General features: G+C 49.2%; 1 protein-coding gene across 4 annotated transcripts in view; it reads right to left on the bottom strand.

Moving 5' to 3' along the window:
• The window catches only part of RBM17 (RNA binding motif protein 17), a 107,166-nt gene extending 83,142 nt beyond the window's left edge, over window positions 1-24,024 (bottom strand). The window contains exons 1-3 of one of the 4 annotated variants that reach the window (XM_063926798.1): window positions 23,878-24,024; window positions 22,194-22,333; window positions 12,906-13,016 (exon numbers count right to left, since the gene is read on the bottom strand). In XM_063926798.1, coding sequence (XP_063782868.1) covers window positions 12,906-13,016; window positions 22,194-22,316 — 234 coding nt within the window. In that variant the 5' untranslated portion in view covers window positions 22,317-22,333; window positions 23,878-24,024. The other 3 variants (XM_063926801.1, XM_063926800.1, XM_063926799.1) reach the window with 3 other exon arrangements.
• Window positions 24,025-26,476: the final 2,452 nt, after the last annotated feature.

Here is a 26,476-nt window from a genome sequence, read left to right as displayed (position 1 = left end):
GGCTGTGGCAGGCCTGCCACAGAATGTGCAAGCTGAATTGTACTACAAATCCAACGAGCAATAGTCTGCTTAGAAGCAGGAGCACCCAGCTTGTTGGGTGCATACAGGATAAACAGCGAGTCAGATTTTCTGACTCCAGCCGTCCTGGAAACATATATTTTCAGGGCCCTGACTACGTCCAGCAACTTGGAATCCTCCAAGTCCCTAGTAGCCGCAGGTACCACAATAGGCTGGTTTAAGTGAAACGCTGAAACCACCTTAGGGAGAAATTGAGGACGAGTCCTCAATTCTGCCCTGTCCGTATGAAAAATTAGGTAAGGGCTTTTATAGGATAAAGCCGCCAATTCTGAGACACGCCTGGCTGAAGCCAGGGCTAACAGCATTACCACTTTCCATGTGAGATATTTTAAGTCCACAGTGGTGAGTGGTTCAAACCAATGTGATTTTAGGAACCCCAAAACTACATTGAGATCCCAAGGTGCCACTGGAGGCACAAAAGGAGGCTGTATATGCAGTACCCCCTTGACAAACGTCTGAACTTCAGGAACTGAAGCTAGTTCTTTTAGGAAGAAAATCGACAGGGCCGAAATTTGGACCTTAATGGACCCTAATTTTAGGCCCATAGACAGTCCTGTTTGCAGAAAATGCAGGAAACGACCCAGTTGAAATTCCTCTGTAGGGGCCTTCCTGGCCTCACACCACGCAACATATTTACGCCAAATACGGTGATAATGTTGCACAGTTACATCCTTCCTGGCTTTGATCAGGGTAGGGATGACTTCATCCGGAATGCCTTTTTCCTTCAGGATCCGGCGTTCAACCGCCATGCCGTCAAACGCAGCCGCGGTAAGTCTTGGAACAGACAGGGTCCCTGCTGGAGCAGGTCCTTTCTTAGAGGTAGAGGCCACGGGTCCTCCGTGAGCATCTCTTGAAGTTCCGGGTACCAAGTCCTTCTTGGCCAATCCGGAGCCACGAGTATAGTTCTTACTCCTCTCCTTCTTATGATTCTCAGTACCTTGGGTATGAGAGGCAGAGGAGGGAACACATACACTGACTGGTACACCCACGGTGTTACCAAAGCGTCCACAGCTATTGCCTGAGGGTCCCTTGACCTGGCGCAATATCTGTCTAGTTTTTTGTTGAGGCGGGACGCCATCATGTCCACCTTTGGTTTTTCCCAACGGTTCACAATCATGTGGAAGACTTCTGGGTGAAGTCCCCACTCCCCCGGGTGGAGGTCGTGTCTGCTGAGGAAGTCTGCTTCCCAGTTGTCCACTCCCGGAATGAACACTGCTGACAGTGCTATCACATGATTTTCCGCCCAGCGAAGAATCCTTGCAACTTCCGTCATTGCCCTCCTGCTTCTTGTGCCGCCCTGTCTGTTTACGTGGGCGACTGCCGTGATGTTGTCCGACTGGATCAACACCGGCTGACCCTGAAGCAGAGGCCTTGCCTGACTTAGGGCATTGTAAATGGCCCTTAGTTCCAGGATATTTATGTGAAATGACGTTTCCATGCTTGACCACAAGCCCAGGAAATTTCTTCCCTGTGTGACTGCTCCCCAGCCTCTCAGGCTGGCATCCGTGGTCACCAGGACCCAGTCCTGAATGCCGAATCTGCGGCCCTCTAGAAGATGAGCACTCTGCAACCACCACAGGAGAGACACCCTTGTCCTTGGAGACAGGTTATCCGCTGATGCATCTGAAGATGCGATCCGGACCATTTGTCCAGCAGATCCCACTGAAAAGTTCTTGCGTGGAATCTGCCGAATGGAATCGCTTCGTAAAAAGCCACCATTTTTCCCAGGACCCTTGTGCATTGATGCACTGACACTTGGCCTGGTTTTAGGAGGTTCCTGACTAGCTCGGATAACTCCCTGGCTTTCTCCTCCGGGAGAAACACCTTTTTCTGGACGGTGTCCAGAATCATCCCTTGGAACAGCAGACGTGTCGTCGGAATCAGCTGCGATTTTGGAATATTTAGAATCCACCCGTGCTGTCATAGTACTACTTGAGATAGTGCTACTCCGACCTCTAACTGTTCCCTGGACCTTGCCCTTATCAGGAGATCGTCCAAGTAAGGGATAATTAAGACGCCTTTTCTTCGAAGAAGAATCATCATTTCGGCCATTACCTTGGTAAAGACCCGGGGTGCCGTGGACAATCCAAACGGCAGCGTCTGAAACTGATAATGACAGTTCTGTACCACAAACCTAAAGGTACCCTTGGTGAGAAGGGCAAATTGGGACATGGAGGTAAGCATCCTTGATGTCCAGAGACACCATATAGTCCTCTTCTTCCAGGTTCGCTATCACTGCTCTGAGTGACTCCATCTTGAATTTGAACCTTTGTATGTAAGTGTTCAAGGATTTCAGATTTAAAATAGGTCTCACCGAGCCGTCCGGCTTCGGTACCACAAACAGCGTGGAATAATACCCCTTTCCCTGTTGTAGGAGGGGTACCTTGATTATCACCTGCTGGGAATACAGCTTGTGAATGGCTTCCAATACCGCCTCCCTGTCGGAGGGAGCCGTTCGTAAAGCAGACTTCAGGAACCGGCGAGGGGGAGACGTCTCGAATTCCAATTTGTACCCCTGAGATACTACCTGCAGGATCCAGGGGTCCACTTGCGAGTGAGCCCACTGCGCGCTGAAATTCTTGAGACGGGCCCCCACCGTGCCTGAGTCCGCTTTTAAGGCCCCAGTGTCATGCTGAGGACTTGGCAGAAGCGGGGGAGGGCTTCTGTTCCTGGGAAGAGGCTGCCTGCTGCAGTCTTTTTCCCCTTCCTCTGCCCCGGGGCAGATATGAGTGGCCTTTTGCCCGCTTGCCCTTATGGGGACGAAAGGACTGAGCCTGAAAAGACGGTGTCTTTTTCTGCTGAGAGGTGACCTGGGGTAAAAAGGTGGATTTCCCAGCCGTTGCCGTGGCCACCAGGTCCGATAGACCGACCCCAAATAACTCCTCCCCTTTATACGGCAATACTTCCATATGCCGTTTGGAATCCGCATCACCTGACCACTGTCGTGTCCATAACCCTCTTCTGGCAGAAATGGACAGCGCACTTACTCTTGATGCCAGAGTGCAAATATCCCTCTGTGCATCTCGCATATATAGAAATGCATCCTTTAAATGCTCTATAGTCAATAATATACTGTCCCTGTCCAGGGTATCAATATTTTCAGTCAGGGAATCCGACCAAGCCACCCCAGCACTGCACATCCAGGCTGAGGCGATTGCTGGTCGCAGTATAATACCAGTATGTGTGTATATACTTTTTAGGATATTTTCCAGCTTCCTATCAGCTGGTTCCTTGAGGGCGGCCGTATCAGGAGACGGTAACGCCACTTGTTTTGATAAGCGTGTGAGCGCCTTATCTACCCTAGGGGGTGTTTCCCAACGCGCCCTAACCTCTGGCGGGAAAGGGTATAATGCCAATAATTTTTTAGAAATTAGCAGTTTTTTATCGGGGGAAACCCACGCTTCATCACACACCTCATTTAATTCATCTGATTCAGGAAAAACTACGGGTAGTTTTTTCACACCCCACATAATACCCTTTTTTGTGGTACTTGTAGTATCAGAAATGTTCAAAACCTCCTTCATTGCCGTGATCATGTAACGTGTGGCCCTACTGGAAAATACGTTTGTTTCCTCACCGTCGACACTGGAGTCAGTGTCCGTGTCTGGGTCGACCATCTGAGGTAACGGGCGCTTTAGAGCCCCCGACGGTGTTTGAGACGCCTGTACAGGTAATAACTGATTTGCCGGCTGTCTCATGTCGTCAACAGTCTTTTGTAAAGTGCTGACGCTATCACGTAATTCCTTCCATAAGACCATCCAGTCAGGTGTCGACTCCCTAGGGGGTGACATCACTATTACAGGCAATTGCTCCGCCTCCATACCATTTTCCTCCTCATACATGTCGACACAACGTACCGACACACACACACAGGGAATGCTCTGATAGAGGACAGGACCCCACTAGCCCTTTGGGGAGACAGAGGGAGAGTTTGCCAGCACACACCAGAGCGCTATATATATATATACAGGGATAACCTTATATAAGTGTTTTTCCCTTATATAGCTGCTGTATTTATTTATCTGCCAAATTAGTGCCCCCCCTCTCTTGTTTTACCCTGTTTCTGTAGTGCAGGACTGCAGGGGAGAGTCAGGGAGCTTCCCTCCAACGGAGCTGTGAGGGAAAATGGCGCCAGTGTGCTGAGGAGATAGGCCGCCGTGAAGGGGGCGGAGCCTTTCTCCCGCTTTTTTAAAGGAAAAACTGGCAGGGGTTAAATGCATCCATATAGCCCAGGAGCTATATGTGATGTATTTTTTGCCATCCAAGGTATTTTTATTGCGTCTCAGGGCGCCCCCCCCCAGCGCCCTGCACCCTCAGTGACCGGAGTGTGAAGTGTGCTGAGAGCAACGGCGCACAGCTGCGGTGCTGTGCGCTATCTTATTGAAGACAGGACGTCTTCTGCCGCCGATTTCCCGGACCTCTTCTGTCTTCTGGCTCTGTAAGGGGGCCGGCGGCGCGGCTCTGGGACCCATCCATGGCTGGGCCTGTGATCGTCCCTCTGGAGCTAATGTCCAGTAGCCTAAGAAGCCCAATCCACTCTGCACGCAGGTGAGTTCGCTTCTTCTCCCCTTAGTCCCTCGGTGCAGTGAACCTGTTGCCAGCAGGATTCACTGAAAAAAAAAAACCTATACTTAAACTTTTTCACTAAGCAGCTCAGGAGAGCCACCTAGTGTGCACCCTTCTCGTTCGGGCACAAAAATCTAACTGAGGCTTGGAGGAGGGTCATGGGGGGAGGAGCCAGTGCACACCAGGTAGTCCTAAAGCTTTTACTTTTGTGCCCAGTCTCCTGCGGAGCCGCTATTCCCCCTGGTCCTTTCGGAGTTCCCAGCATCCACTAGGACGTCAGAGAAAATCAGTTGGTCCCCCGTCAGCTGGACGAAGCTACATGCCCTCAGTGTGACTTAGCCCAGCCACAGACACGAAAACCGCCGCTGAGTGGGAGGGTAAGCATTGCCCATATGAGTGTCACGACGGGGGACTAACTGATTATAAAATCTATCAGCATCACACTTTTAGCCAGTACAAGCTGGCATTATATAATATCATCTGAGGAAAAATAAGATTTTACTTACCGATAAATCTATTTCTCGTAGACCGTAGTGGATGCTGGGGACTCCGTCAGGACCATGGGGATTAGCGGCTCCGCAGGAGACAGGGCACAAAAGTAAAAGCTTTAGGATCAGGTGGTGTGCACTGGCTCCTCCCCCTATGACCCTCCTCCAAGCCTCAGTTAGGATACTGTGCCCGGACGAGCGTACACAATAAGGAAGGATTTTGAATCCCGGGTAAGACTCATACCAGCCACACCAATCACACTGTACAACCTGTGATCTGAACCCAGTTAACAGCATGATAACAGCGGAGCCTCTGAAAAGATGGCTCACAACAATAATAACCCGATTTTTGTAACAATAACTATGTACAAGTATTGCAGACAATCCGCACTTGGGATGGGCGCCCAGCATCCACTACGGACTACGAGAAATAGAATTATCGGTAAGTAAATTCTTATTTTCTCTGACGTCCTAGTGGATGCTGGGGACTCCGTCAGGACCATGGGGATTATACCAAAGCTCCCAAACGGGCGGGAGAGTGCGGATGACTCTGCAGCACCGAATGAGAGAACTCCAGGTCCTCCTCAACCAGGGTATCAAATTTGTAGAATTTTACAAACGTGTTCTCCCCCGACCACGTAGCTGCTCGGCAGAGTTGTAATGCCGAGACCCCTCGGGCAGCCGCCCAGGATGAGCCCACCTTCCTTGTGGAATGGGCCTTGACAGATTTAGGCTGTGGCAGGCCTGCCACAGAATGTGCAAGTTGAAATGTGCTACAAATCCAACGAGCAATCGTCTGCTTAGAAGCAAGAGCACCCAGTTTTTTGGGTGCATACAGGATAACAGTGAGTCAGTTTTCCTGACTCCAGCCGTCCTGGAAACCTATATTTTCAGGGCCCTGACAACATCTAGCAACTTGGAGTCCTCCAAGTCCCTAGTAGCCGCAGGTACCACAATAAGCTGGTTCAGGTGAAACGCTGACACCACCTTAGGAAGAAACTGGGGACGAGTCCGCAGCTCTGCCCTGTCCGAATGGACAATCAGATATGGCTTTTGTGAGACAAAGCCGCCAATTCTGACACTCGCCTGGTCGAGGCCAGGGCCAAGAGCATGGTCACTTTTCATGTGAGATATTTCAAATCCACAGATTTGAGCGGTTTAAAATGTGATTTGAGGAATCCCAGAACTACGTTGAGATCCCACAGTGCCACTGGAGGCACAAAAAGGGGGTTGTATATGCAATACTCCCTTGACAAACTTCTGGACTTCAGGAACTGAAGCCAATTCTTTCTGGAAGAAAATTGACAGGGCCGAAATTTGAACCTTAATGGACCCCAATTTGAGGCCCATAGACACTCCTGTTTGCAGGAAATGCAGGAATCGACCGAGTTGAAATTTCTTCGTGGGGCCTTCCTGGCCTCACACCACGCAACATATTTTCGCCACATGTGGTGATAATGTTTTGCGGTCACCTCCTTCCTGGCTTTGACCAGGGTAGGAATGACCTCTTCCGGAATGCCTTTTTCCCTTAGGATCTGGCGTTCCACCGCCATGCCGTCAAACGCAGCCGCGGTAAGTCTTGGAACAGACCTGGTACTTGCTGAAGCAAGTCCCTTCTTAGCGGCAGAGGCCATGAGTCCTCTGTGAGCATTTCTGGAAGTTCCGGGTGCCACGTCCTTCTTGGCCAATCCTGAGCCACGAGTATAGTTCTTACTCCTCTACGTCTTATAATTCTCAGTACCTTGGTTATGAGAAGCAGAGGAGGGAACACATACACCGACTGGTACACCCACGGTGTTACCAGAACGTCCACAGATATTGCTTGAGGGTCTCTTGACCTGGCGCAATACCTGTCCAGTTTTTTGTTCAGGCGGGACGCCATCATGTCCACCTTTGGTCTTTCCCAACGGTTCACAATCATGTGGAATACTTCCCGATGAAGTCCCCACTCTCCCGGGTGGAGGTCGTGCCTGCTGAGGAAGTCTGCTTCCCAGTTGTCCACTCCCGGAATGAACACTGCTGACAGTGCTATCACATGATTTTTCGCCCAGCGAAGAATCCTTGCAGTTTCTGCCATTGCCCTCCTGCTTCTTGTGCCGCCCTGTCTGTTTACGTGGGCGACTGCCGTGATGTTGTCCCACTGGATCAATACCGGCTGACCTTGAAGCAGAGGTCTTGCTAAGCTTAGAACATTGTAAATTGCCCTTAGCTCCAGTATATTTATGTGGAGAGAAGTCTCCAGACTTGATCACACTCCCTGGAAATTTTTTCCCTGTGTGACTGCTCCCCAGCCTCTCAGGCTGGCATCCGTGGTCACCAGGACCCAGTCCTGAATGCCGAATCTGCGGCCCTTTAGTAGATGAGCACTCTGCAGCCACCGCAGAGGAAACACCCTTGTCCTTGGAGACAGGGTTATCCGCTGATGCATCTGAAGATGCGATCCGGACCATTTTTCCAGCAGATCCCACTGAAAAGTTCTTGCGTGAAATCTACCGAATGGAATCGCTTCGTAAGAAGCCACCATTTTTCCCAAGACCCTTGTGCAATGATGCACTGACACTTTTCCTGGTTTTAGGAGGTTCCTGACTAGCTCGGATAACTCCCTGGCTTTCTTCTCCGGGAGAAACACCTTTTTCTGGACTGTGTCCAGAATCATCCCTAGGAACAGCAGACGTGTCGTCGGAAACAGCTGCAGTTTTGGAATATTTAGAATCCACCCGTGCTGTCGTAGAACTACTTGAGATAGTGCTACTCCGACCTCCAACTGTTCTCTGGACCTTGCCCCTATCAGGAGATCGTCCATTTTCTTTGAAGAAGAATCATCATTTCGGCCATTACCTTGGTAAGGACCCGGGGTGCCGTGGACAATCCAACCGGCAGCGTCTGAAACTGATCGTGACAGTTCTGTACCACGAACCTGAGGTACCCTTGGTGAGAAGGGCAAATTGGGACATGGAGGTAAGCATCCCTGATGTCCCGAGACACCATATAGTCCCCTTCTTCCTGGTTCGCCATCACTGCTCTGAGTGACTCCATCTTGATTTGAACCTTTGTATGTAAGTGTTCAACTATTTCAGATTTAGAATAGGTCTCACCGAGCCGTCTGGCTTCAGTACCACAATATAGTGTGGAATAATACCCCTTTCCTTGTTGTAGGAGGGGTACTTTGATTATCACCTGCTGGGAATACAGCTTGTGAATTGTTTCCACTACTGCCTCCCTGTCGGAGGAAGACGTTGGTAAAGCTGACTTCAGGAACCTGCGAGGGGGAGACGTCTCGAATTTCCAATCTGTACCCCTGGGATACTACTTGTAGGATCCAGGGGTCCACTTGCGAGTGAGCCCACTGCGTGCTGAAACTCTTGAGACGACCCCCCCCACCGCACCTGAGTCCGCTTGTACGGCCCCAGCGTCATGCTGAGGACTTGGCAGAAGCGGTGGAGGGCTTCTGTTTCTGGGAATGGGCTGCCTGCTGCAGTCTTCTTCCCTTTCCTCTATCCCATGGCAGATATGACTGGCCTTTTGCCCGCTTGCCCTTATGGGGACGAAAGGACTGAGGCTGAAAAGACGTTGTCTTTTTCTCCTTTATACGGCAATACTTCCATGTGCCGTTTGGAATCTGCATCACCTGACCACTGTCGTGTCCATAAACAACTTCTGGCAGATATGGACATCGCACTTACTCTTGATGCCAGAGTGCAAATATCCCTCTGTGCATCTCGCATATATAGAAATGCATCCTATAAATGCTCTATAGTCAATAAAATACTGTCCCTGTCAAGGGTATCAATATTTTCAGTCAGGGAATCCGACCAAGCCACCCCAACGCTGCACATCCAGGCTGAGGCGATCGCTGGTCGCAGTATAACACCAGTATGTGTGTATATACTTTTTAGGATATTTTCCAGCCTCCTATCAGCTGGCTCCTTGAGGGCGGCCCTATCTGGAGACGGTACCGCCACTTGTTTTGATAAGCGTGTGAGCGCCTTATCCACCCTAAGGGGTGTTTCCCAACGCGCCCTATCTTCTGGCGGGAAAGGGTATACCGCCAATAATTTTCTTTCGGGGGAAACCCACGCATCATCACACACTTCATTTAATTTATCTGATTCAGGAAAAACTACAGGTAGTTTTTTCACACTCCACATAATACCCTTTTTTGTGGTACTTGTAGTATCAGAAATATGTAACACCTCCTTCATTGCCCTTAACAAGTAACGTGTGGCCCTAAAGGAAAATACGTTTGTTTCTTCACCGTCGACACTGGAGTCAGTGTCCGTGTCTGTGTCTGTGTCGACCGACTGAGGTAAAAGGACGTTTTAACGCCCCTGACGGTGTTTGAGACGCCTGGACAGGTACTAATTGGTTTGCCGGCCGTCTCATGTCGTCAACCGACCTTGCAGCGTGTTGACATTATCACGTAATTCCTTAAATAAGCCATCCATTCCGGTGTCGACTCCCTAGAGAGTGACATCACCATTACAGGCAATTGCTCCGCCTCCTCACCAACATCGTCCTCATACATGTCGACACACACGTACCGACACAGCACACACACAGGGAATGCTCTGATAGAGGACAGGACCCCACTAGCCCTTTGGGGAGACAGAGGGAGAGTTTGCCAGCACACACCAAAAACGCTATAATTATACAGGGACAACCTTTATATAAGTGTTTTTCCCTTATAGCATTTTAATATATATAGTCATATCGCCAAATAAGTGCCCCCCCTCTCTGTTTTAACCCTGTTTCTGTAGTGCAGTGCAGGGGAGAGCCTGGGAGCCTTCCCACCAGCATTTCTCTGAGGGAAAATGGCGCTGTGTGCTGAGGAGAATAGGCCCCGACCCCTTTTCGGCGGGCTTCTTCTCCCGTTTTTCTGAGACCTGGCAGGGGTTAAATACATCCATATAGCCCCCAGGGGCTATATGTGATGTATTTTTAGCCAGAATAAGGTACTATCATTGCTGCCCAGGGCGCCCCCCCCAGCGCCCTGCACCCTCAGTGACCGCTGCTATGAAGTGTGCTGACAACAATGGCGCACAGCTGCAGTGCTGTGCGCTACCTTATGAAGACTGAAAAGTCTTCTGCCGCCGGTTTCTGGACCTCTTCACTTTTCGGCATCTGCAAGGGGGTCGGCGGCGCGGCTCCGGGACGAACCCCAGGGTGAGACCTGTGTTCCGACTCCCTCTGGAGCTAATGGTGTCCAGTAGCCTAAGAAGCCAATCCATCCTGCACGCAGGTGAGTTCACTTCTCTCCCCTAAGTCCCTCGATGCAGTGAGCCTGTTGCCAGCAGGACTCACTGAAAATAAAAAACCTAACAAAACTTTTACTCTAAGCAGCTCTTTAGGAGAGCCACCTAGATTGCACCCTTCTCGGCCGGGCACAAAAATCTAACTGAGGCTTGGAGGAGGGTCATAGGGGGAGGAGCCAGTGCACACCACCTGATCCTAAAGCTTTTACTTTTGTGCCCTGTCTCCTGCGGAGCCGCTAATCCCCATGGTCCTGACGGAGTCCCCAGCATCCACTAGGACGTCAGAGAAACTGTCACACATGAATGGACTGTGCCATCAATAGGTATTAAGGGACATCCTTGGTTCTTCTGCTTAATCAACTAAATACTAACACTACTAACAAAAAACCCCGGGAGGGTCTAAACAGCTTTAAATGATTAAGACTGCACCTAAGGATCATGTCTTGTTCTAACTAATTACCAAATTCATTGGCATGCATGCAAAATATTAATTACATAAAGTCCAATTGGCATAGCGGGGATATATGCATAATTTCACTTTGTGATTTCCATTGTGATGTTTTTTTAATTTTAATTTTGTTAATGTTTATTTAGTCTGTTTTTAAGAAATAAAGATTTTTTATTATCAAACCAGCAGCCTAATTAACCATATTTTAATTATATGTGCGCTCACACGTGTAACCATATTCTTTAGGTGCAGTGTCTCCTTATTCAGGAGGACATCCAGATCCTCCTTGTGTGAGCAGCCATTTAATATTCTAACTTTACACATTTAATAAACTTAGCGCCCATTGTATATTGTTTATTGTGTGCTGTAAATGGCTGCAGTAAGCAGAGAAAGGCGCCAAAATGCCCAAGGTCCCGCTCTATGGTAGCTCCGCCCCCTCCTTTCGCTCCGAAGTTACATACATATATTATACTGGCAAAAGTCTCCTTTTAAGCTTAAAACATCACACAAGTGCTAGTCAAGCCCCTTTCTGCCAGTTCTACACGGGGGATCTTAGCGGGACCCCTGGGAGGGCCGCGCCCGGGGTCAGCCGCACTTTAAACCGGGGGTCCCCCCTAGCGGGGCCCCCAGTTTGTACTCACCACAGATATCACCTTCAGGCAGTGTAGGGGTGTGCAGCGTGCTGCAGCTGTGACAGTTAAGGCGCAGTGCCCCGCTGAACAACAACCCCTCAGGACGGTGGTCCTGCAGCGGGGAAGCGGCTCTGCACCTCGTAAGGCCGGTGACCGTTCTCCGCCTTACACCCACAGTGCAGGTATGCTGTTGCCCAGACAGCATACCGAAAATAAAAGATTAAAAGAAATTGAAGAAGAAAAACTCTCTGGAGCTGCAGAGAGGTGCATTCTCCCCTTAGGGCACTTTTTTCTAAACTGCCTGTGGAAGGGTGCATAGAGGGGAGGAGCCAGCACACCCAGTTGAAAAATTTTCAAGTGCACCAGCCCCTTTGGACCCCGTCTATACCCCATCGTACTAGTTTCCCCCCAATATCCCTTATGGATGCTAGAGAAAAATAACTAATTGAATGTGCAATATATAATCCTAGTAAAAAAAATAAAAAAAAAAATCATAAAGAAAGAAATAATAACATAAATCAAGGGGGTAAGAGGGGGGGGGGGGGTACTAATTACCCACACCTAGGCTTGTTGGAGGGCCCAGACAAGGACCTGGTCCAGTGGTCCAGGCAAGGGGAAAGCGTGGCCACTGGAGCCGCATAGAATCCTTCATTTTTTATTTTTGTTGAGAGGGTGTGGCTATGCCTCCCCATATCAGAACACGCCCCCTTCAGTACCCAGGTCCATAGAAGCTCTCAGCAGCCCCTGTTATACATACAGGCAGATTTAATTACATGCAAGCATCCAGTGTATTAGGCTATTACCACAGGCCAATTCTGCTTTCATCTCCATAGGCTGTGAGCAGAAATTATCTTTTCAAAGCAATCACCCATAACTGAATCTGCCCCCACAGGTGGATGTGTAGTTTTAAATGTTTAAGAGATAAAAAAAAGAGAAAGAGAAGTCAGAACATTGGGGGTGATTCAGTAAGGATCACATAAGTGATCCTCACTGTATTTCCCAAATGTTAGGCTCCTGCGCATGACCCATTCCGCACATGTGCATAGCGGGTCCTGCAAAAATGGCGCAGGTATGCGAACACCTCTGCCTGATTGTCAGTCAGAGGCATTCGCGGGTAGAGGCGGATGGCATTCGGGAAAACAAGGGCATGTTGCTCCCATTTTCCGGGAGTGGCGAGGCAGTTTCCTTGGCCTCACAAGGCTCAGCCTGCTGTCACAGATGAACAACAATGTCCATCTGAGATGCGAGCATTTGCATTGCTGAGGACTGCAAATGGAATTTGCAATCCTTAATGAACCAGGCCTATTGTATCAATTATTTACTAAAAATGGAAACTAGTGGTATTGGTACAAATAACAGCAAATATAAGCACGTAATAAATGGGATGCTTTAAATAACTTTTATGCAGCCATGCTTCACAATAAATCAAGAATAAACGTACCTTCACTGCAGCAGCGACATGTGGTGGGGTATCAATGATCTGGCGATCATCACTACCTCGTTTAAGGTCGATTACAGGTGCAAGTACTGTGCTTTGCTTCGACTTGTGCGTCTGGATCAAAAACAAAACACAGTTTGTAACGTGGTAATTCACCCAAAATCATCAAAAGAGGAGGAGATATTTCTTATAAAAACAATCTGCTTTACTCCAGTGTTCTCCCCAGAATTTTTTTCCAGCTGAGTGACATCAAGAAGTAGCTGGGAGGGGGTCTTCGCAATAATAAAGTGTTTAAATCCTAATACTTCATATTATACTTAATACTGCATAATTAATTTGTCACACACACAATTACTGCCCTGCCACAGAATGCTAAGCAGCTCCCAGAATAGATAATGCCCCCAAAGAATGTTATGCAGCTCCCAGATGCTGCCCTAACTTTCTTGCGCCACAGTTTTTTTGTTTTTTTAAACAGCTCCAAGCGTATACTACACAGAACAGAGAGACACTGAAACTGTGTTCACTGCTGCTCAGTCAGGCGACTGTACTCGCCTGAACAGTGCGCCCTTGCTTTTATTCAGGCGGGAGGGAACGACCCCTTACCCTGCACTGTTATAGGCCACGTGCCCACCCCCTGCCACCCACAACACTGACCTTGCAGCAAAAGGAGCCCGTCCCCTGACACCCGGCACTCTCACCAATTAAACCTTGTTGCAGGTGGACACCGATTCCGGACGGTGCGCCCAATGGGAAGATCATGTGACACTGCGTCGGCGTAGCTCGCCAATGTCACAGTCTTCCAATCGGGCGGTCCATCCGTAATCAGTGTCCGCCTGCAACAAGGTCTATTTAGTGAGAATGCCGGGTGTCAGGGGATTCAGAGTCCGTGAGTGCTGGGTGGCATGGTCTCTCTTGCCGGGCATACCACCCGAAATTTAAATGCCTGGGGAGAGCACTGAGTACCGAGTACACGAGTAGTGAATTAAGATGCAAGTTTCAGGAAAAAACAAGGTAATGTGGGTAAGGAGGCTAAAGACAGAGGTCTTACACATAGGACATCTGTTTTTTGCCTTTTTTACTTTGAGGTGTCCTTATGCAGGAAGCTTCTTTATGCCATACGGCACAGAACGCCTGGTATGACCAAGATGCTCCAAGTAACATTGTATTTTTCTTTTAATTTTGCATCTTCATTACAGCGCAGATGCAGCGAAAAGCAGCTCAGTGTACCAGAGATGCTAGGCTTCCACTTTAACCTCTCAGTAATTAGTTTTACATGCGTACAAAGGATCTGATTCAGGTTTGTTAGCAATGCAAAAAAGCAAACAACTGGGCAAAACAATGTTGCACTGCAAGTGGGGCAGACGTAACATGTGCAAAGAGATTTAGATTTGGGGGTGTTATAGGGTTTCTGTGCAGGGTAAAACGAGATTTATGGTAAGAACTTATCGTTGTTAAATCTCTTTCTGCGAGGTACACTGGGCTCCACAGGGAATGACATTGGGTGTAGGGTAGGATCTTGATCCGAGGCACCAACAGGCTCAAAGCTTTGACCTTCTTCCCAGAATGCCTAGCGCCACCTCCTCTATAACCCCGCCTCCGTGCACTGGAGCTCAGTTTTTGTCAACCAGTCCAATGCAGTAGCAGGTAAAAGAAACAACAACCGTTAGTAGCCATATATATCACATTCTCACGACAGGAGAAAGTGTCAGCGGCTAATGCCATACCAACCCAAAGAAGCTAAGTGCGTCAGGGTGGGCGCCCTGTGCAGCCCAGTGTACCTCGCAGAAAGAGATTTAACAATGGTAAGTTCTTACCATAAATCTCGTTTTCTGCTGCGGGGTACACTGGGATCCACAGGGAATGACATTGGGGATGTCCTAAAGCAGTTCCTTATGGCACTGTAGCGGGCACAAGAACCCGGCGTCCAAAGGAAGCATCCTGGGAGGCGGAAGTATCGAAGGCATAGAACCTTATAAAACGTGTTCACTGAGGACCACGTAGCCGCCTTTATTCAAGGGTCGCACCACGGCGGGCCGCCCAAGAAGGACCAACCGACCGAGTAGAATGGGCCTTTATGGCAGCAGGAGCTGGAAGGCCAGCCTGTACATAAGCATGTGCAATCACCATTCTAATCCATCTGGCAAGGGTCTGCTTGTGAGCAGGCCAGCCACGTTTGTGAAAACCAAACAGAACAAAGAGAGAATCAGACTTCCTGATGGAGGCAGTTCTCTTCACGTAGATATGCAGAGCCCGTACCACATCCAAAGACTGTCTTTGGAAGACAAATCAGGAGAGGCAAAGGCCGGAAGCCGGAGCCACAATCTCCTGATTAAGGTGGAAAGAAGACACCATCTTAGGTAAATACCCGGGACGTGTTCTAAGAACCGCCCGATCAGTGAAAAATCAGATATGGTGACCTACAAGACAAGGCACCCAAATCCGACACCCTTCTAGCAGAGGCAATAGCCAGCAGAAACAATACCTTAAGAGAAAGCCACTTAAGGTCTGCAGATTCAAGAGGCTCAAACGGAGACCCTTGCAACGCCTCCAAAACCACGACAAGTCCCAAGGGGCCACAGGCGGGATATAGGGAGGTTGAATCCGCAAACACACCCTGAGTGAACGTATGTACATCAGGTAAAGCCGCAATTTTTCTCGGGAACCAAACAGAAAAGGCAGAAATATGAACCTTGATGGGAGGCCAGACGAAGGCCCAAGTCTAGGCCCTGTTGTAGAAAGGCCAAAAGTTTGGTCATAGTAAACTTGTAAGCGTCATGATTGTTAGATGCGCACCAAGCAAAGTAAGAATTCCAGACCCTATGGTAAATCCGAGCAGAAGACGGTTTCCGGGCCTTCAACATGGTTTGAATGACCGCCTCAGAAAATCCTTTGGCCCACAAGACGGAAGCTTCAAGAGCCACGCCGTCAAAGCCAACCGGGCTAAATCCTGATATACACAGGAGTCCTGAACGAGGAGATCTGGGCGCTGTGGAAGTAGAAGAGGACGCTCTATCGAGACACCCTGAAGGTCTGAGAACCAATGCCGTCTGGGCCACGCGGGAGCGATCAGAATTAGGATTCCTCCTTCTTGCTTGAGCTTCCTTATTACTCTGGGCAGGAGCGACACCGGAGGGAATCCGTATGGCAGCTGAAAGTTCCATGGAATTGCCAGTGCGTCCACAAACGCTGCTTGAGGATCCCGTGTCCTTGCTCCGAAGACCGTAACCTTGTGATTATGTCGAGACGCCATCAGGTCCACATATGGAAGGCCCCACCTGTCCACGAGGAGTTGAAACACTTCTGGATGGAGGCTCCACTCTCCGGCGTGTACGTCCTGATGACTGAGAAAGTCCGCATCCCAGTTTAGGACCCCTGGAATGAACACTGCTGATATGGCTGGCAGATGGCATTCCGTCCACTGAAGAATCCGTGATACTTCCCTCATTGCCATGCGGCTTTGTGTGCTGCCTTGATGATTGATGTATGCCACCGTGGTGGCGTTGTCCGACTGTACTTGAACAGGTCTGTTCTGTATTAAATGCTGGGCCAAGTTCAATGAGTTGAACACCGCCCGCAATTCCAGAATGTTTATCGGGAAGAGATACTCCTCCTTAGTCCACCGACCCTAAAGGGAGTGTTGCTCCAACACCGCGCCCCAACCTCTCAGACTGGCATCTGTCGTCAGAAGGACCCAGTTGGAGATCCAAAAGGGACGACCCCTGCTCAATCATTGTTCCTGAAGCCACCAGGTCAGTGACAGACGGACCTCCGGAGACAAGGAGATCATTTGAGACCTGATCCGGTAAGGCAGGCCGCCCCACTTGGCAAGAATTAGCTTCTGCAGAATGCGGGAATGGAATTGAGCGAACTCCACCATGTCGAAAGCCGACACCATGAGACCTAGCACTTGCATTGCCGAATGTATCGACACTTGCGGACGAGATAGGAAGCATCGAATCCTGTCCTGAATCTTCAGGACTTTCTCCTGAGACAAGAACAACCGCTGGTTGTGAGTGTCCAACAACGCCCCCAGGTGCACCATGCTCTGAGCAGGGACCAGGGAAGATTTCTTCCAGTTGATGAGCCACCCATGGGCTTGCAGAAACTGAATAGTCACATCCAGATGGTGTAGGAGAATTTCTGGGGAATTTGCCAGGATCAACAAGTCGTCCAACTACGGTAGGATCCTGACCCCTTGACGGCGGAGTACAGCCGTCATTACCGCCATGACCTTGGTGAAAACTCTCGGAGCCGTGGTCAAACCAAAAGGTAACGCCCAAAATTGGTAATGGAGGTTGCCAACCGCAAACCTCAGGTATTGCTGATGCGACACTGCAATGGGAATATGCAGGTAAGCATCCTGTATGTCCAGGGAGACCATATAATCCCCAGGTTCCAATGCAGAACAATAGAGCGAAGAGTTTCCATACGAAACTTGGAAACCATGACAAATTTGTTCAAGGACTTGACTTTGAGAATGGGCCATGAGGACCCGTTCGGTTTCGGGACTAGGAACAGCGGTGAATAGTACCCCTTGCCTCTCTGAGCCAGAGGCACCTGTACTACCACTCCTGTGTTCAGGAGGGACTGTACCACCGAATGAAGAGTTCTCGCCTTCACCTGATCTGAAGGGACGTCTGTCAGGCAAAATCGATGAGGGGGGACGATTCTTGAAGGATATGGCGTAACCTCGAGTGACGACTTCCCGTACCCAGGCATTGGAAGTGGTCCTCAACCATTCCTGGGTATACCCTAGAAGTCGGACCCCCACCCTGGGATCCCCCAGAGGGAGGCCCGCCCCATCATGCGGCAGGCTTGTCAGTTTTGGAGGCAGGCTGACGGGCAGCCCAGGCCCGTTTGGGTTTGGAAGTGCGAGTACGCCTGACCTTTTGCTTTCCCGGAAGGACGAAAGGAGCGAAATGGAGTACTCTTAGCCTTCAGCACCGAAGGAGCAGTACTAGGTAGACATGCTGTTTTAGCAGAAGCTAAGTCAGCCACTATCGTGTTGAGGTCTTCTCCGAAACGAAATGTCTCCCTTAAAAGGGAGTACCTCCAGGGTTTCCAGCCAAAATGGACGTGGTAGAAGCCTTGGCCCCAGAATACCGGCATCAGAAGCCGCCTCCTTAATGTAATGAGAAGCTGTGACAATATAAGACAGACATTGTCTAGCATGATCAGAAGCGTTGGAAGGCAACTCCGCCTCCAGCGCCTGAGCCCACGCTGCAACAGCCTCTGCAGCCCATGTCGCAGCAATGGTGGGCCTATGCCCAGCACCAGTTAGGGTGTAAATTGCCCTTAAACAACCCTCCACACGCTTATCCGTCAGTTCTTTCAGAGACGTGACGTTAGTTACCGGCAGAGCTGAGGATACCACCAGCCGCGCCACCTGCGAATCCACTGGTGGGGGTGTTTCCCAATTTTTACTTAGCTCCGCTGCGAGGGGGTAGCGAGCCAGCATCTTCTTGTGAGGCGTGAATTTCTTTTCTGGATTTTCCCAGGATTCCTGACGTATTTCAACTAAATGGTCAGAATGAGGTAAAACTTGTTTAACCACTTTCTGACGTTTAAACCTGTCCGGTTTCTTAGGGGCAGCATCAGGCTCCGGGTCATCAGTAATTTGAAGATAAGTCCTGATAGCCTCCAACAAGTCAGGAACATCCACCTGTGAAACAGATTCCCCATCAGAAGCGTCGGGATCAGAATCTGTGGGGTCAGCATAAACGCCATCCTCATCAGACGAGGAGTCTGGGACGTTGGTGGATTGTGAGGAAGTAATGGCCCGCTTAGAGGACCCCTTGGTCTTAGGGTTAGACTTCTGAGTAGTCAGTAATTGGTTCAATTGCTGTAACTCAGCAGACAGTTGATCTGCCCATGGCGGGCTAACAGCGGGGACCATAAGCGGTTGTACCGGCACAGGTTACCAGTGTATTCAATAGCGTGGAGAAGGTAGCCCAAGGTGGGTCATTTTGAACCCCCGTTGCTACAGTCCCACTTGGGGGTAAAGATCCCCCAGAAACTGAACCCTCAGCTGCTATGTTTTCCTTAAATGTGTCTACAGCATCACCACCACGCAATGTGGGATCAGCCCCAGCACCATTGCCCTTTGTAGCTGACATATCCGAAAGCTCAATGCAAGGCAACACAGTACAATATCAGCAGCACAATACCTGACAAGAACCCCCTGTGTAGTGTATCAGCACAAACAGGGAATTCAAGAGGTATATCGTGACTAAAAATCACAGAGAAAAACACACACTGAGTATATCCTGTGAACTACCTATACTAAATGATAAACCTGACGCACTTAGCCACCTCAGGTTATAGAATATAGGGATAACAATCTGAGTGAGATACACAAAATGGAGGTCACACAGCAGCTATATGCACACACACATAGTCACATTGTACAATGCAGAAATTATGACATGCAATAAAACTACACTGGACTAGCAATACAGAGTAGTACTATGTATCGCTATACACTGAATTAGATATAACAATGCACAGTAAAGACTGGATGTATATCACAGGGTACTTGTACTATATAACCCTGACTAAATGCACTCTTTCTTAACTAACACTGTCAGCAGACATGTAGAATACTGAAGTGTCCTGTAAAATGAACAGCGCTGACATGCAGGCGGCTTTACAGAGGAGGATTTGCCCAAACAGTCCCAGGATCAGCTCAGCTTGTCCTAATGGCGCCCAAACGCTGATAGGGAGTGGGGGAGAGAGATATGCAGCTCCAGGGCGGGAACATTTACTCTAAATGGCGCCCTGGGCTGGGGGAGGGGCTACAGGTCAAAGCCTTATTCCCCTGCTGGACTTCACCACCGGGTACTGTGGGCTTATATAAACGGTTTATGAGAGAAAACCGACCTGTGCCCTTGCCCAGGTGGTCTAGTGGGGTCCCTGTACTACCACAGTGTCCACGCCAGCGCGCGCGGCCTGCCTCCCACCAGACGCGCGGGATCTCGATTTACAGTGGGTCCCGCCGGGGGGACCCACTTACCTCCTCCCTGAGTGCGGCCACGCGATCCAGGAGAACAGCGGTCGTGTGTGTGACTAACAGGAAGAAAACCGGAGCCTCCGCTGTAAGTACCCGGCAACCAGGGCGCGGGAGTATACAGCGCCGCTGGGGGAGGTGATGGAGCTGCAGCAGTAGATGTTTGACTGACATCTAACACAGACAGTGCCTCTGCTGCAACCCTTGAAGTCTTCATTTTTCTTTTAAAAGCTTCTTCTCAGGGCTGCTGGAGCAGCCCCCCTGTTGTATGCCTGCTTACTGCATGGCACCAACTACAAAACTGAGCTCCTGTGCACGGAGGCGGGGTTATAGAGGAGGCGGTGCTAGGCATTCTGGGAAGAAGGTCAAAGCTTTGAGCCTGTTGGTGCCTCGGATCAAGATCCTACTCTACACTTAATGTCATTCCCTGTGGAGCCCAGTGTACCCCGCAGCAGAAATACTGCCTGCTTTTGCATGTAGCCCACAAATGTTAAGTCGATCACACACTGAAGTGATATTGGGCTGATATGCAGTTTTGTAACGACATTATCGCCTACAACGCTCAGTGTGTACGCGTGTTTGCGTCTTCCCGCTGTTCGCTGGTCATCCGTGCTGCACGTCAAACCTAGCGGTATTGCTAGCGTCCTTGTTTATGCCAATGAAGGATGGAACATTATCGTCGCACTGTGTACCCACCCTTAGACAGCTTTATTTTTATATTGCAATTTAGATTTCAGTTTGAATACAGCCCACGCAAATCTCTCCACACATGTTACATCGGCCCCACTTGCAATACAACGTGGTTTTGACCAGCTGTGTGCTTTTTTACTTTGCTAACAATCCTGAACCAGGCCCAAAGTTGTAGATGAAGCACAACACAACTCAACATGATGAAAAACCTGCAGCTGTTCGCATCGAGGCTCATTTTACACAAATATAGAACGGTCACAAGCCCCAGTGGTCTGTGCAACTAGAAGCAACAAAACTCCATTGCTAGCATGCACAGACCAGGTAAGTTACAATATAAAAGGACACATCTGTATGTATTTTTTCCTGAATTTTGCATCTTAAGTTTTTAATTATGTACTAAGGGCCTAATTCAGACCTAGTCGCTGCAGTGTGTGCACGTGCAGTAGCCAAACTGCACATGTACACACAGTGGGATGCAACGGCAGAGGCGGTCGTGGGGCATGTAGGCGGCAGCGTTGGGGGGGGGGGGGGGGGGCCCGGTCTGATCAACGGAGGCGGGTCCGGACCGTTGCTGGGGCGGGTCGTGGTGGCTGCGTGATCTCACACGCAGCAGCTGCGGCCAAAAACATGGCGGGTAGCTGTCTGTCTGTGCAGCTAGGCTGCATAGGCAATGCAGGGCGAACTTGCCCTGTGCTGGGCGTCCCCCCGCATTGCCAAAGATTTTGATTGTAGAGGTGCGTTTTTTCGCACATCTACGATCAGGTCTGAATTAGGCCCTAAATACTTACAATTATTATAGTAAATTAATACTTAACTAGTTTTATGGTCTCCTCTCCAAGAGAAGCCCAGAGAGAAGACACTGCAAGACACTTCTAGGGGTGGGGCCTGGCTATCTCGATGCTGATTTACGTAATTCAGTCCCCCCCACCCACCCACGGATTTGTAACCGGAATCCCAGGTATAATTTCCTCCTCCTGCCCACCTTACTAAGAAGCGGGCGGAATTCCAGTAGAATCAAACACTCTTCTGTGGGTGCGGGGACAGCACGAAAAATCAGGAGTTCCCGCAACTTGCGGCAGAGCAGGCAAGTATGAGTAAATTAAGGGCCAGATTCAGTCAGCAACTTATTATCACCCCTCTGGGACTTAACCATAGATTACAACACTTAACGCAGAATTTATGGGTTAATGCGTGTTATTCCTGGGCTTATCGTGCTGGGAAACTGACTAATGATTAAATAGCTCCAGGAATACAATCCAGAGTTTACCCACACAACACAGCTTGTAACTGAATCTGCCCCTCATACACATATTGTAAAGAAAAGTTATATGGCACAACTAAGTCGCGAAGTCTGTGGTGCACTAAAGAGGTACTTTAGGTAGATTTCAGGATAGGTCTATGTGGACATATGCTAAACAGTCTGCACAAAAGTTTAAAAGTTAAGCATTTTATAGTACTAGATTTTTATAAATATAATGACACACAACATGACAGTGCTTAAAACACAATAGAAAGGACAAATCATAGAAGCTTCCATACAATAAGTGAGGCGTCCCAAACTTCCATTATGTGTGCTAGATGAAATTCGAGCTTACCTTTGCTTGTGTTAGTGTTGCCTTTTTGACTTGCAGCTGTGACTGTAAAAGCTTGAAGTTTTTCGACCATCCTTCTGTTTTTGAGTCACTTGTCTCCACCCCTAAATCATCATATAAAGACATCTTTTCTCCCCTTCAACCTTGAAAGAGAAAAAAAAATAAGTCTAAATATTAAATATATATATATATATATATATATATATATATATATATATATATATATATATATATATATATATATATATATATACGTACATACAGATAGAGTTGTTGAAAGAAATCCAGTGTTGTCTGTGGAGCATACAATCTATATTCCCTACCACATGTACACCACACACACATTCATGTTAGGATTAATTTTGTTGGGCGTTAATTAACCTACTAGTATATATTTGGATTGTGTGAGGAAACCTGCACAAGCACAGGGAGAATATACAAAATTCACAGTTACAACCAGGGTAGAGATCAAACCTATCACCTCAGTGCTGTTTGAGTTTTCGGGGGTAAATAGGTGCACATTCAATTGCTGGTGGGAAATGAAAAAAAAAACCCTTGGGGTTTTTCTATTCATGAGAAAAGAAATAATTTTTAACGCACCCCCTAAGTATTTTATTTTATTTTTTTAGGAAAAATCAGGGGGACTTGCTGTGGCACCCTGGCGGCACCTCCCAGAGGACAAATTAAGCAATTGGAAGTTTCCGTAGTGGGAAGATGGAGGGGAAACCTCTGGGAGCCGCAAAGACCACCGGAGAGGTGAATTTCTTTATCCCTTCACGCCCCACAGGGTTTTCAGTGCTGAAAACCCTGCAATAATTTTTTTTTTTTTTTTTTTTAAATTGGATACCGTGGGTATGGGGAGCGCATATGCTATGTAGAGTAGTGGCTAAGCAGCGGGTGAATAAACGCTGTGTGCATGTGCACGGCATCTATTCATAGTGCAGAGAGCCTGGGGCAGCCCGACATTTCTTAGAGGGGTAAATGTATTATAGCGGCACGATCATACTTGCCTACCTGACCCTCTCCATGAGGGAGAAAATGCTCTGTTCCTGGACTTTCCTGGTAATGTATGATTGCCATCACCTGTGGTGAGCTGGTTAATTGATAAGAAAGGTGTTTCACCACAGGTGATGGCAATCATACATTACCAGGAAAGTCCAGGAACACAGAGCATTTTCTCCCTCACGGAGAGGGTCAGGTAGGCAAGTATGGGCACGATACACTTCCTGCTTCACCTCATTACGGAGACGAAGCACGAAGGGACATCGACATGATATACTAACATCTTGTTAGCCGAAGCACTCCTCCCTCCGGCGATGTCACCCGAGTACACATCGCTTCAGCTCAGTGCTGTGTCTACCTGTCCTGGCCGGCACCAGTGCGCCTTATCTCGCTACTCACGTCGATAAACTTGCGCCATCCCCCACCCACTTCCAAGGATTGTGCCCACTCTGCCACCTTATTTGATGACCAAATCGTTTTTGGGCTGGCTTAAATATATACAATAAGTGGGTCTCCACTGTAACACTAGTAATCCAATTTCATTCAACCACTGAACAATTAAAGATTACTGGACAGGAATTTGGAGCAGCTAAGGCCGCAGAGCACTGCTCTCTCTCAGAAGTTATTGAAAAACCTACAGTATTATATTACGTGCAAAATATTGACCCCTCTTCGTAACGCTTACCTACTGGCCGCAGATTCTCATCCATAAAAGGACGGAAGGGACTAGTTCCCCTTCCGTAGATGTAATCCGGTGACGTCACAGGCCATGTGACTCGACCATGTGACACACTGCAGCATTTCTTGGCGCGGATTTATGAGTTGGCTGTTATGAAGGACGGACCCGCAGCTAGCAGAGCACCAACCGCGTTGGACAGCGTTTCACATGCGACAATACGCCGACGACAGTCACGTGATAAGTTTTCTCAGAAACGAGGCTTGGAGCGCACTACTTGGGTTCAGGTCACGTAAACTACGTAACTGTATTTCAGGAACATAAGGAAACTACGTAACGAGCGCAATGTAGGTAAATATGACGTGACTCACCTGCAGACTGCTGGGAGCAGCTCTGTAGTGTTCCTGCAGTCCCTCACTATGACAGCCGACCTCTTCCCCCCTCCAGCAGCGGCCACCGTCACTTTTATCTCTGCCCATTGTCTGTCCCTATCCCCGGGAGAGGAGGCAGCAGCAGCAGCAGCCCCTCCTCTCTGCCCTGCTCTCCCAGCACCTTCTCTCCTCCAGTGTCTCATCTTCACTGTTCCCTACAGCAGCCGGCTTCTGTGGAACTACAAGTCACAAGTGCCAGCATGAGCTGGATGGGCACGCTGGCAGGACATCATACAAAGCTGGGTTAGTGTGTGAGGGATAAGCAGAAGGCAGGCTTCGTGTTAGCAAAAAAGTAACACGTATGTATGTGTGATGCACTGTATCCACTTCGCTCACCATAGGTTACTAATCCAAATAGTTGGTGACATGGACCCAGGGGCTCATGGGAAAGGTCCTCTCCACGAAGGGTAACTAGCTCATCTAAGGGTGCCTACAGACCAGCGCGATGCTGCTCAGATCACGACCACTAGCTGATCGTGGTCCCATCCCCCCGCCAGGTCCCTGCTTCTCAATGCGCATACGGGAAGCAGAGAGTGGGTCCCCCGATACCGATCCAGTGCACAGTGACATGTATTCACCGTGCATCGAATCGGGTGATCTTAACTGCAGCAGTCAAGATCAACGATCTGATGTGCGAGCGGCGGGTACGCGCATCGGGTCGGAATCGTTAGCAGAAAAGGTACATTTCTGCAACGATTCCCATCCAATCGCTCACACGACGCATCGAAATCGGGGCCATCGGGACAAAATCGTCCTGGTGTGTACCCATACTTAGGCATACATTTGCTGTGTTCCCTCCCCTGCAGCCTCTGTAATACAGATGTTTGGGCACAGTCAGAATGGACAATGAGACGCATCCATGTGTATTTCCTTCCTCACCATTATGTCCTTTCTCTGACGTCCTAGTGGATGCTGGGGACTCCGTAAGGACCATGGGGAATAGATGGCTCCGCAGGAGACTGGGCACACTAAAACAAAGATTTGGTACTACCTGGTGTGCACTGGCTCCTCCCTCTATGCCCCTCCTCCAGACCTCAGTTAGATTTCTGTGCCCGGCCGAGCTGGATGCACACTAGGGGCTCTCCTGAGCTCCTAGAAAGAAAGTATATATTAGGTTTTTTATTTTACAGTGAGACCTGCTGGCAACAGGCTCACTGCAACGAGGGACTAAGGGGAGAAGAAGCGAACCTACCTGCTTGCAGCTAGCTTGGGCTTCTTAGGCTACTGGACACCATTAGCTCCAGATGGATCGACCGCAGGACCTGTCCTTGGTGTTCGTTCCCGGAGCCGCGCCGCCGTCCCCCTTACAGAGCCAGAAGCAAGAAGATGGTCCGGAAAATCGGCGGCAGAAGACTTCAGTCTTCACCAAGGTAGCGCACAGCACTGCAGCTGTGCGCCATTGCTCCTCATACACACTTCACACTCCGGTCACTGAGGGTGCAGGGCGCTGGGGGGGGGGGCGCCCTGAGCAGCAATAATATCACCTTGGCTGGCAAAATAACCACAATATATAGCCCCAGAGGCTATATATGTGGTAATTACCCCTGCCAGAAAACAGAAAAAAGCGGGAGAAAAGTCAGCCGAAAAAGGGGCGGAGCCATCTCCCTCAGCACACTGGCGCCATTATTCCCTCACAGTTCCGCTGGAAGGAAGCTCCCTGACTCTCCCCTGCAGTCTACACTACAGAAAAGGGTAAAAAAGAGAGGGGGGGCACAGATTTGAGGCGCAGTAAATATTATAGCAGCTATAGGGGACATAATTCAGTTAGTCCCTGCATTATAGAGCGCTCTGGTGTGTGCTGGCATACTCTATCTCTGTCTCCCCAAAGGGCTTTTGTGGGGTCCTGTCTCCTTTAAGAGCATTCCCTGTGTGTGTGTGTGTGTGCGGTGTGTCGGTACGGCTGTGTCGACATGTTTGATGAGGAGACTTATGTGGAGGCGGAGCAGATGCCTATAAATGTGATGTCACCCCCTGCGGGGCAGACACCTGAGTGGATGGACTTATGGAAGGAATTACGTGCAAGTGTCGACTCCTTACATAAAAAATTTGACGACAGGCCAAATACGGGACAGCCGGCTTCTCAGCCCGTGCCTGCCCAGGCAATTCAATGGCCATCAGGGGCTCTAAAACGCCCACTACCTCAGATGGCAGACACAGATGTCGACACGGATACTGAT

The sequence above is a fragment of the Pseudophryne corroboree genome, chromosome 6 (genome assembly GCF_028390025.1).
Source record: "Pseudophryne corroboree isolate aPseCor3 chromosome 6, aPseCor3.hap2, whole genome shotgun sequence".
NCBI lineage: Eukaryota > Metazoa > Chordata > Amphibia > Anura > Myobatrachidae > Pseudophryne > Pseudophryne corroboree.
This window is presented reverse-complemented; position numbering and strand designations above follow the sequence as displayed.